This window comes from Prunus avium, chromosome 5 (assembly GCF_965620075.1).
Source record: "Prunus avium chromosome 5, drPruAviu1.hap1.1, whole genome shotgun sequence".
Lineage (NCBI taxonomy): Eukaryota > Viridiplantae > Streptophyta > Magnoliopsida > Rosales > Rosaceae > Prunus > Prunus avium.
This window is the reverse complement of record NC_142288.1, coordinates 23,952,644-23,963,657: the sequence shown is the minus strand read 5'-3', so window position 1 is coordinate 23,963,657 and position 11,014 is coordinate 23,952,644. Positions and strand designations below refer to the sequence as shown.

Here is an 11,014-nt window from a genome sequence, read left to right as displayed (position 1 = left end):
TTAAGAAGGAAAGAATGCAACATCTTTATGTTGATGAAAGTTTCTGTCAAAACAATAAAACCATCCAAGGCATAATTGCCTGCTAAGCTGCAATGTACTTAAGAAAGTACAAGGAATCTAACGGTTCTTAGCTTATTTCTATTAAATTGATCAAGTACCATCACATTCTTAAGACTACAATGAGATAAAAGATGCAAGAAGATGTATTTAGCAAGAATGAATCTATCTCCAACTATACTTCCAATTGGTGCAAACCCTCCAAACGTCGTTGCTCACTTTCCGAGTTACTAGAGGAAAGGGCTCCAGATTTTCCTCTCTCCAGATGCTGAAGGAAATCCATGACAACTGGATCAGTCCAAGGAGCTCCGAATGGAGCTTCAGGACCTGCAACCCACCCTAGATGGCCACCTTTGGGTGTCACTATCAACATACAGTTTGGATTGTCCTGAAACAACAGCAAGGGATATACTATATTAAAGTTCCGATGGGATAGGAGAACACAAGAAATATGTTCAAGAAACATCCTTCAAACGAGAGGGAACCACAAGGTTAGCTCAATGGTTGACTCATTCGATGCTCCTTCATCCTCCTATAAATTCCAAGCACATGGGGTCCTTTAAAGTATTTTGTGGAGCCTTTTACGGGACATTCCTGTTCATTTCATTTAGTATATGTCCAGTCTGGAACAGTCCCTCCATGGTTATTCTTCCCCAAAACAAATGTTGTTTTACTTTCATTGAATCAGATGTGATTACATGGAGGGAGAAAGAGAATGAAGCAAACTCAAATTAATTTGGAAATAAATCCATTATTTTGTTATTTTAAATGAGTAAACTCTACACACCGACATAAATTCCCTAATCTTGACACCAACTGATAGGGTAGTGTTTTAGTGGTTTATACTTGGTCCTGCTTACTTTTATCATGTGACTCTCATCTGTCGCATTAGTTAGCATTCAAAATTTGGGACTCATGTTCAATTAGATTGGAAAAATCAAATTAAACACTCAGGTTGAACATAAATTAAGGAATGGTATCTAGCTCAGGGGACTCCACAAACCTTGATATCTTCACGAGGAATTCCCCTGTTCGGAGCAATTGGATCATTTCCCGCCTGAAAACAATTAAGAATAATAAGTCTAAGCAAACTTTTGAGATTCACTAAATATGAACACTATTTTTTATATAGAAAGGGCATGCATGTAAAAGGATGGATGAGGTCAATCACGAGGAAGGAAAGAAGTGATTTTTTTTCCTCTTCTTGTTTGGCAAAAGAGGAGTGAAGGAAAGAAAATATATAGCTGTGTATAACAACTATACGATTCATAACGTGTGATTAATATGCTCATCTTTCCCTCCACCAATTCGTCCATTTTTATAGGGATAGATTATGCTGGATCTAGGGGTTCCTGAGCCATCCATTGTTCCTTTCCACTCAAACAAGCCAACTCCAAGAATTGACAATCTCTCCCCCTTCCCTAATATCTTTCCATCTTTACTTCCCTTTCTCTTTTCTATAATTCCTACCAAGCATGGTATTGAAAAAGACAGAGGTGAACATATATGCCCAGGCTCTGTGTGTCTGATATATGCATACAACGGATCCCTTATCAATTCAACCATAAAAATAACAAAAAAGCATCCAGAACTTGCACAGTTCAACATCAGTAATGTCTATTAAATCAAATGAAATGTTGTGGAGATAGATTACCTGAATGCAAAGCAATGGTATGCAGACATCCTTTATGGAATTGGAACTACTGGAATTAGAGTAGTAGTCATCTACGGACTTGAAACCAAATGAAACTGCAAGTTTTCACCAAAGAAGGTGTTCTCAGAAGATGAATGTCATGGTATAACATCCAAAATAAAAAAGGTTTCTTGAACACAAAGTACATACCACGAGTTAGTCCATCATCAAACTCCCTGACAGACTTAGCATTGGCAGCCAATGGAATGTTAAAATCACCACCCATGTCTTCGAAGAGTAGAGCATGCCTACAATGTAGGGTCAGAAAATTGGGTTATCAACCTCGAGCTGGAATAACAGTTGAGAGCATAAATCAATTTTCCATGGGATTACTTCTTGAAAATTTTGGAGAGAGCACTTGCAAGAGCTTTGTCATAAATGATATTAAAGCCCTTACGGAAATCCTCGTCTGCAATGACCAAATTGAAAGGATTACACAACGACACAGCACCAGAAAGACGGCATGCATGAGATTCCTGCAAGTACCACATGATTGAAATATAAATGAAATTAAATTGGAGGAGAAAAGGCTAAAGTAAATTTCAGTGCAAAGGCTAGGCCCCGGTATTTCTTGTGTTTATCATTAACCTCCAGAAACATTCAACGTCATAGGAACTCTAATCCATGCACAAATAAGACTGAAAAGAACTCTGTATTTGCATCCCAAGTCCAGACAGAGTGGTTGACTAAATACATGTACAGTATTCCACCCTTTTAATGGCCCCACTAAATCAATAATTTTTTTTTATTTTCTGCTAAACAAAATTTTTTGAGTTCCTATTTTTCCTAGCAGAAACAGCATTGGGCCTAAATACATTGATGAATTGAGTTGAGCAAAAAAAAAACACACAGCTTGTTACAACAAGATAGATTGCTAAACTTACTACATTGTTAAAGCTAACCAGTGCATTACAGCACATATGCAACACAAGTAAGCATGAGCCAGACGAACTAAGCAATTCTAGTGCAAGTCAACGATCCGACGAACAGAAATCTCAAAAGCAATTGGTCAATCACAAAGTATACCTGACCCAAATACCGAACGAGAATGTTGGCACCAAGAGACCAACCAACAGCATACAGATTAGCTTTCGGATACCGATTACCAACATGGGCCACTACTTCACACATGTCTCCTAAAAATGAAGCTGAATAGAACTGCATATCAGCGTCATAAAATAACTAATCACAAAGCTGGCTTAAGGCACATCAAAAAGTTCAAATCTTCAACATAAAGCTCCCCATTAAGGAAAAAAGTAATTGCAACTTAAGAACAACAAATCCATTACAAGTATCAATGTTAACAAATTGTACACCCTGCCAGGAATTTTTTTTGAACTTGTATCACAGTTAAACAAAAACAAGCAAGAATTGGGTTCAATTAGTTAGCACAAGTGTGAACACAGAAAATTGATTTGGCCAAAGTGAGAGTACCTGAGGAGTTGTTACAGGGCTACCACCACAACCACGGCTATTGAACACCACAACCCGCCACCCTTTACTTCTGGCTCGAACCAACATGTGCCTCACATACGAGTCATCACTCCCTCCAGTTAAACCTGGCTGCAACACCATCCATTACCCAAAAAAAAAACCTCAATTTTTAACTCAAAAGTTTTCTGCTTTTTGCCTTTTCGTTATTTTCCCGGGAAACAAACAGGACATAAAGGAAAAGAATGTAAGAACGAACCAGGAGAATGAGGAGGGGGGAGTCGGGAGGCAAGAGGCGGTCGTCACCGGAGACCCAATCGAGCGAAACGGCGCCGTCGTCTCTCGTTCGGAGGCACTCGCGGCGGAGCCTGACGTCGGGAGTCGACCTATAGAACGAGGCGAATATGGTCTCCACGTGGCGGTTCGACCCGATTACGGGAAACGGGTTGTAGGGAAGGGTCAGTGAGCTGAGGACGGGAAGGAAGAGGTCTCGCGCGCCGCCGAGGGTTTCGAGGGACGGGTGAGCCATCGGGTCGGCGGCTGAGCTGACGTGGAATGCGGATGTGGCGGCGAGGCGAGTGTAGTTGTGTAGGTGAGACACGTGGCGGAAGTAGGAAAGAGGTGGAGGAGAATAGCCCAAGGATGCTCTGGCCATTGGTTGGTTTGTTTTGTATATAGCGAATGGATAGCAGACGAGTGAGTTTTGGAAAGAGACTACGAAAAAAATGTATTTTTTTCTTTTTAGCAGACGAGTGAGAATTATAATTGTTATGGTTACAAATTTAAATATATCCCGAGTCTAGCCGGGCGGCTAGACTATTTTTTATAATAAAAAAATCGTAGTATAGCCGCCCGGCTAGACTCTTTTTAGAAAAAAGGACCGCGTGTCGCCAAGCGCCTCTTCATCACGTGTAAAAACAGTAGTATAGCCGCACGGCTATACGCTTTTTATTATAAAAAAACCCGAGTATAACCGCTCGGCTATACTAATTATAATTTTTAAAAAAGGACCATTTCCTGCGCCTAGCTCTTCCTATACTATTTTTTAATAAAAACCGTAGTATAGCCGGCGGGCTATACTCTTTAAGCATATTATATTTCATCGTAGTATAGCCGCTCGGCTATACGGGTTAAATATATTAAAATACAAAACTGTATCATTCCGAAGCTACGAATCAATATCAGATGTTGCAATCAAATAATAGTGGGAGAAGAAAAATCCGGTGAAATCAAAATGGCGCGAACATCGTCATCGAACACTGAACTCACTCTTAGAGGTCCCTGCTAAAGCCCCATGAGCCTATCACCCCCTCAAACACTGACCAGTGGCAAAGACATTCTCAAGAAATCTGAGCGAAAGAACAGATTCCTCTTCTCCTTCCCTGGCCTCCTTGCCCCCAGTGGAGGCGGTAAGATCCGTGCTTTCAAGGATTTGGGCACCAAGAACCCCGTCTTATACCTCGGTTTCCCTCAGGTCTACTACTTTCATCCTTGATCCTTTTCTAATTTTATTTTGCTTGTTTGGTTTCTTAGAAAAATTAAAATTTTGAAGTTTTCAGGGTCGGAGGAAGTTATTTGGGACTATTGTGTCCCTAGTGGTGGGAAGAGTGTCATTGCTGTGATAATATGATCAGCGCCTTTCTACAGTCTGTTTTCCGCATTGATTGTTAAGTTGCTCTTTCAAATATATTTGGGGTCGTGGAAAAATGCATATCTTACACCGTTTTGTTCATAGGCTTGGTTGATTAGCAGTGCACAACTCTAAACTATGATATAAATTTGAAGACAGGTTATTTTGATGCAATCTTTTGAATTCTTTTCTATTCTCTTTTGAGTATTATTAAGAGTGAATAGTTGTACGTCTGAATAAATTATATTTGCTACTTGTTTTTAACTGGTAACTGATAGAGAATGAGGCAAAACAACTGCAAAGCTGATATTTCGTGAAAACTTGTACTCTGAAAGTTGCATCTCATAAGGCAAAACAACTACGTGAAATTCATTCTTGTATCTTTTAGCATGTCTTCATTGTCTTCATACTAATTACCTTATGCTCCCAACTCTTCTCTCTTTGTTTGTTTTAATACTTTGTGTACATGATTTTCAAAGCTATTGTTTCATACAACTTCCACCTAGAATCTTCTTCTCGTTCTTCTTACAGAGTGTGGTACCCTTTCCAACGAATCCACATCTTTCATTTTGTTTGTCTGTGGTCGTGCTTGTTATATGAAACTGAGCTTCTCAAAGCATTTTTTACACATAGATATCAGCATTAGATTTTCATGTCCCAGATCGTATTTTCCGATGCTTGGTGGATTGGGACACAAGCTGAGAACCCTGAAGAAGCCCAACTTGATTTCCCTAAGGAACTTACTGAGGTTAGTTTCTGTTCATATAGGTCTGTCGTGTTGATAGAATGTACGTATCATTTTTTGATGATCCACTCTCTTGACTTTTGGTGGTTTCAGGGACAACACGCATAATATGACTTTAAAGGTGGTGCAGGTTCAACATCTGCAAACAAGCAAAGTGATCATAAAATGAAACTAAATATGTAGAAGAACATTCCCCAAATGTTAAGGTTGAAGATAACGTATCAGATGATGGAAACAAAAATTTGATGAGAGCAACACCTGTTCGACATCGAGCAAGAACTGCCGGAAAATGATTCAAGTAGTTACATTTTTGCTGCATTACCATATTTGCCTTTTCACACCTGTCTGATATACCTATGAGTAAGATATTTTTTACATTTGTGCTGCATTACCATTTTTGCCTTTTCAGACCTGTCTGATATACCTATGAGTAAGTAGTTTCATCCAAAAAAAAAAGGGAAAAAAATGGATGAAACATATTGCAAATAGTTACAAGTGGCACTGATGCCTAATGTCCATTCTGAACTCACTTATCGAAGACATGAATGCACTCATTGCTTTTCAGCAGATGAGTTGTGGAATGTCGTGTAGCTTCTACGGATATCACTAGTGCTAAGAATGGATATATAACTAAATACCTCTATTAAGTATGTAAACTATTAGACGATGATGTCCATGATATGCTTCTACGGATATCACTAGTGCTAAGAATGGATATATAACTAAATACCTCTATTAAGTATGTAAATTATTAGACGATGATGTCCATGATATGTTTTGGTACCTTTAGTTAGATTATCATAGATAATTAACCACTTTGATATATTTTCTTTTTGCTGAAGAATAATAATAGAAACGCCAGAAGGCACACACTTTCCTGTGATGTTGTCCGCACATGCTTTAGTGAACTCTCGTTTTGTCACCGATTAGTTGTAGATGATGTATCATGCTTAACTTTCCATTTATCTCTAACATTTTTGGTGGTTCAGTTTTGGAATGCTTCTTCTGGAGATGATTCTTTTGGAAGCGATACTCACTTAAGTGAAGGAGAATATGAAAATTTTGGGGGACTTGATTATGGGTGTATTCACATTTCTCTCATTCTCTCTCATCACATTGATGATTTGATATCAAACTCCACACATTTGACGGCTTTGAATACAAAATAACCTCCATGTTATATTTCTCCATTTTAATTTGCACTATGGTCGATTAATTCTCAAAATCCGCCTTGACTCCGCATGTGAGAAGCCATTCGACCTTACCGACCTATTACATCTTAGCATACGTGCAAAAAAATTATTCTTCAATGAGTTATTTCTAGATGTTGAATTGTAATTTGCAGGTTATAAGGAATAGCTAATGTTTTTCATGTCTTTTTCATGGAGAGTTAGAAATGAAAAGACATTCTTGTGTTACCAGCAAATGTTTTGAGGTGGGGATTTCCAATTGCAATTCACGCCAATTTAATTTCCTTGCTCCTTGAGTTTTATGTTGTTTTATTTGATTATTTTGTGCATTTAAAATACACATTGAAACTGTGATAATAAAGAAATCTTAGCATCATATAATATGTTACTGAATATGTAGTCCAGAGATGAACACAAACATAACATAAAAAAGAAAATTTTAAATTAAAATTAAGTACCCAATAAATGTTTATTTTTGCATAACCACCCCCAGATTGATTAGATTTTGACCACAAGAAACCTTTGCTTAATTATTCATTCACCTTCTCTAGATGCTTCTGCTTCTCCTCTTCAGTCATGAAAGCTGTGATTGGAAAAGACTTTCCAATCCCCATTGGGGTCTTGAAGACAATCTTCTTGCTTGCCGGGTCGTCAATGCTCATCTCAGAAATTGGGACCCAAAGAAAAACCTGCTTGCTCTTAATCCCGGTCATCTTCTTCATCTTCAACTTCTCCACATAACCAGTCACCTCAGTGGCATAGCTGACACGTGTATTGGACCCAACAAAGAAGTGCTCATAGGGCCGCTTTTGCTTCATCCACACAAACCCAGTTTCTCTCACCCTCCCACACTCCATAAGGTCTTGCAGGGGCAGGACACCTTTGGGAAACCCTAGCTCTTCCAGGAGGTCTATGGAGTGGCGGTTGCAATCTTCGGGGCCGTAAACAATCTCTGCACCAGCTCGCTTGTCTTCCAGCTGCTTGTTACTAGCCATTTTGAAGAAAATTTGGATGTTTCAGAGCTTTGGATGGAGGAGGAGGGCTAAAAGCTTTTGCAGGGATGTGTTGGTTGGGTTGAGTTATAATATATAATTAAGCTAAGAGGGTGTTAAGAGAGGAGGTCATTTAAGTGAGGGTCTAAAAGTTGTTGGGTGGAGGTTGAGCTGAAGGAGTTGGGTTGTTCACCAAAATGGGCAATGGGAATTTTGAGTACATGTCATTGTCTTGTGGTATGTATGTCCTCACCCTCACCTATTTCGTGTGTTATGGTTAATTGCTCACGACTTAGCTTTGTTTTGTTTGTGTTGTGTGAGTTAGCTTTAATCAAGGGTCTAGAAAGGAAAGGGATTCTGCAAACATGACTTTAATTAGCGTGTTGTATGATTGTACTGCTAGATTAAAGTTAATAAATTGGATACCAAACCCATACCCCACGGCTTTCCTACAACTCAAAAATAGTTTGTGTTCCTTTCTCGTTTCAGAAAGAAGTTTAATTACAAGATTCCGTGGTTGAGCGAGAGAGACGGTCGCCTGACCATACTTGCCGATCGACCGGCCGGCCGGCTGTTGTCTCTATCTAAAAACTGAAGGAGACTATAGTCGTTTGAGGCATTACATGTCAAACATTTACTAACCACGTTGTTGGACCTTTGTTTTTCAATAAACGGTTGGATGAACCAACTAAATGGTACAATTTCTATCTAACCATAATTCACTTGATTCCAAACAATCAACTAGTGTGACAGATATAGCTTTGACAATCACTTATATTGCTACACATTAGATCAACTAGTGTGACAGATATAACCATACAAACACGTCATTTCATTCTGCTGTATCAGCTGGCGTCTAGAAGTTCGTTGAGAGAACTTGCTTGGTAATGTATTGGGTATGTTTGAATGAATTTTGAACATAAATACGAAAATAGGTTAAATTCTGGCAATTGTATGACAGAGGGCTGAACTAAAGAGAATATATGTTGAAATCAGACTATTTGATTAAAGGCCGAATTGGACCTCTTTCTTTCTTTCTTTCTCAAACAGGCAATTAGGTGCCAAATGCGTTCACCTAACCACATTCAGTGCTGAAATTCAGGAAAAAGCTGAAGGTTCTATCTTATTCACTGGGCATGATGGAAGGCTTCTATTGTATGCCAGAATCTCTTCTCAACATAAAGTCATAACAACTGCGCGTATGACTAGTTACAAAAATACAGAGCTTTCTCAGTAATTACTAGTTACATATCCGTAAATCCAAAGACCAAAAACAAGATATCAACAGAAAATCCAGGCATTGATCAAAGACTTATTCCTAAAGAAAAGGAACGAATAGCCAACGGTTGTGAACAACCCAGGATGCCCATATCAACACTAGTGCTTGTCCTCCTTGGGGATCTCCTTTGGTGAAGCTTTTGATTCCAGTTCCTTGGTGATTCTAAGGGAAAATCCATTAAGTCATATTAATGTCTCTTGAGATGCAAGAGAAAGCAGAGGAAATTGTTGCCATGATAATAAACATGAAATTTCATATCACAATTCATTGAGTCCTCAAGATCATACTTAAGTGGTATCTTTTGGATTGTCCAAGTTTGGCCGGGCAACCTTTTTCAACTTTACACCATCATTGGATAACAAATCAATATCGGTCTAAAACCATGGACACAAAGGCCAGAACCAAGTAACAGAGTATTACTCTAACCATAAGAATAAGGCTCAATGCTGAAACGCAAGAACAAAAGAAACTAACAATGGAATGAGTATCATCTTAAATATGCCTAGTCAGTAAGATGATCCAATACATCCAAGACATGAAACACTAAACCCTTCAAACCCCCGTCAAATGTACATCTCTCGGGCCTCCTAACTTACTAACCCCCCACTTCTCCAACATCAAGAGAAAATATAAGAAAACTATGGTTCATGATAACATCATAAATTCTCATCCAATCTGAATATAAAGCATATCAAGTGTTGCAATTTGCAATCTGCGGAGAATCACAACCCTTACCCATTTTAAGAATGTAACTAACACAGTAAAGCTGAACCATCTTCATGAAACATTTGCATTCGAATGAACTACCAAAGATTTTACAAAATTGCATCCCTACTATGCAAACATATCAACCATTTTCAGAGTGAAAGTTTTTTTTTTATAGAAGAAAATGAAAAATGAGAAGAGGATTACTTGGGGGCATTGGCAGATTCTTCTTCAAGCCACTTACAGATATGTTTGACATTGCGCCTGAAGATGGTAGCTGATTGCTTCACATCACTCCTCAGCAGAAGAACCACCGCACTTACACCAGCAACAGTGAGTATGAAGTTTGTCAAAGCCATACTTCTTGTGTTTCTTGCAAAACCTACTACCAATACAATGACAGAAATGATTTGGAATGCACTCTGTTAAATGTAGTTCAAAATAATAAAACCAAAGTCTTAGCTAACTTACCCAATAAGTTGAATGATTCACTGAGTATCGGGAATATCACTATCCTTTTTGTACCAAGAAAACTGTATTAAAAACAATAACCAAAAATATGTCCGACATATTAAGAAAATAAAACCCAAGTGAGGATTAGTTAAAATCAAGGTCCAGACTTCATGGTTAACAATTCTTTTCTATTCAAGCAACTTCAAATCTTCAAAGAAACAAACCTCCTGCTTCATTTCGGGTGATTGGGAAATTAACGCATGTATAGTCCCAAGACACAAAACAGCATATGATGATTAAAAGATCAAACTCATTTTATACACATAACAGGGGAAGGGTAGCATTTTCTTTCCTAGAGAATTCACAATGATGTAGGGGCTATATGAAGTTATGAACACTCTCAAATTACACGAACCCATCTAAAAATAGTGCACTCAGAGACAAACTGAAAGAGTAAATTAGCCTCTCAACTGTGTAAACATGGAACCCATAGCCCCTGCCTCAACTGGTTCAGTGTAAACATGGAAAACATGGCCGCTGAAAAACTATTATTATTATTATTTGATGAAACCCTTTACTTGAATGAAATCACATGAAACGACAACAAATCAGCACTAAAATCTAAAATGAATTCAGAAAATTAAGTCTAAATATTAATAAATAAATGGTGGGTAAGAGATTACCAAAGATTTGTTCGTACTGAGAAGAAGAAACTTGGGACTGCTCCTGACAGAATAGCTTCTGGAGAAAACTGAGAGACGGCAGCGCCAAAATGCGGTGGTGGCGAAGAAGAGAGACTTTGTGTATTTACTATTTTGTACATCGTATCGTATTAAAGT

General features: G+C 38.4%; 4 protein-coding genes across 11 annotated transcripts; 1 reads left to right on the top strand and 3 right to left on the bottom strand.

The window, feature by feature from the left end:
* Positions 1-3,929, bottom strand: LOC110758962 (esterase/lipase/thioesterase family protein). Of its 2 annotated transcripts, XM_021960944.2 has the most exons (8): positions 3,441-3,929; positions 3,185-3,313; positions 2,777-2,908; positions 2,084-2,226; positions 1,901-1,998; positions 1,712-1,806; positions 1,061-1,114; positions 1-445 (listed from the first exon to the last, which is right to left on the bottom strand). In XM_021960944.2, exons 1-8 carry the CDS (start codon positions 3,834-3,836, stop codon positions 233-235), a joined length of 1,260 nt encoding a protein of 419 aa, XP_021816636.1. In that variant the 5' UTR covers positions 3,837-3,929; the 3' UTR covers positions 1-232. The 2 variants fall into 2 exon arrangements, with proteins under 2 accessions (XP_021816636.1, XP_088108974.1); XM_088252848.1 differs by lacking the exon at positions 2,777-2,908.
* A 434-nt stretch (positions 3,930-4,363) lies between these two features.
* On the top strand, positions 4,364-6,236 carry LOC110758945 (DNA-binding protein RHL1-like). The gene is made up of 3 exons (XM_021960926.2): positions 4,364-4,655; positions 5,473-5,559; positions 5,650-6,236. Exons 1-3 carry the CDS (start codon positions 4,476-4,478, stop codon positions 5,662-5,664), a joined length of 282 nt encoding a protein of 93 aa, XP_021816618.1. The 5' UTR covers positions 4,364-4,475; the 3' UTR covers positions 5,665-6,236.
* Positions 6,237-7,154: 918 nt separating this feature from the next.
* On the bottom strand, positions 7,155-8,055 carry LOC110758940 (DUF538 family protein (Protein of unknown function, DUF538)). Its single transcript, XM_021960918.2, has one exon. The coding sequence runs from the start codon at positions 7,739-7,741 to the stop codon at positions 7,277-7,279; it is 465 nt and encodes a 154-aa protein (XP_021816610.1). The 5' UTR covers positions 7,742-8,055; the 3' UTR covers positions 7,155-7,276.
* Positions 8,056-8,843: 788 nt separating this feature from the next.
* LOC110758942 (uncharacterized) lies at positions 8,844-11,014 on the bottom strand. 7 transcript variants are annotated; one of them, XM_021960919.2, is made up of 4 exons: positions 10,859-11,014; positions 10,194-10,255; positions 9,930-10,107; positions 8,844-9,179 (listed from the first exon to the last, which is right to left on the bottom strand). In XM_021960919.2, exons 1-4 carry the CDS (start codon positions 10,996-10,998, stop codon positions 9,116-9,118), a joined length of 444 nt encoding a protein of 147 aa, XP_021816611.2. In that variant the 5' UTR covers positions 10,999-11,014; the 3' UTR covers positions 8,844-9,115. The 7 variants fall into 7 exon arrangements, with proteins under 7 accessions (XP_021816611.2, XP_021816612.2, XP_021816613.2 ...); XM_021960920.2 differs by having other exon boundaries at positions 9,930-10,104; XM_021960921.2 differs by having other exon boundaries at positions 10,194-10,237; positions 10,859-11,013.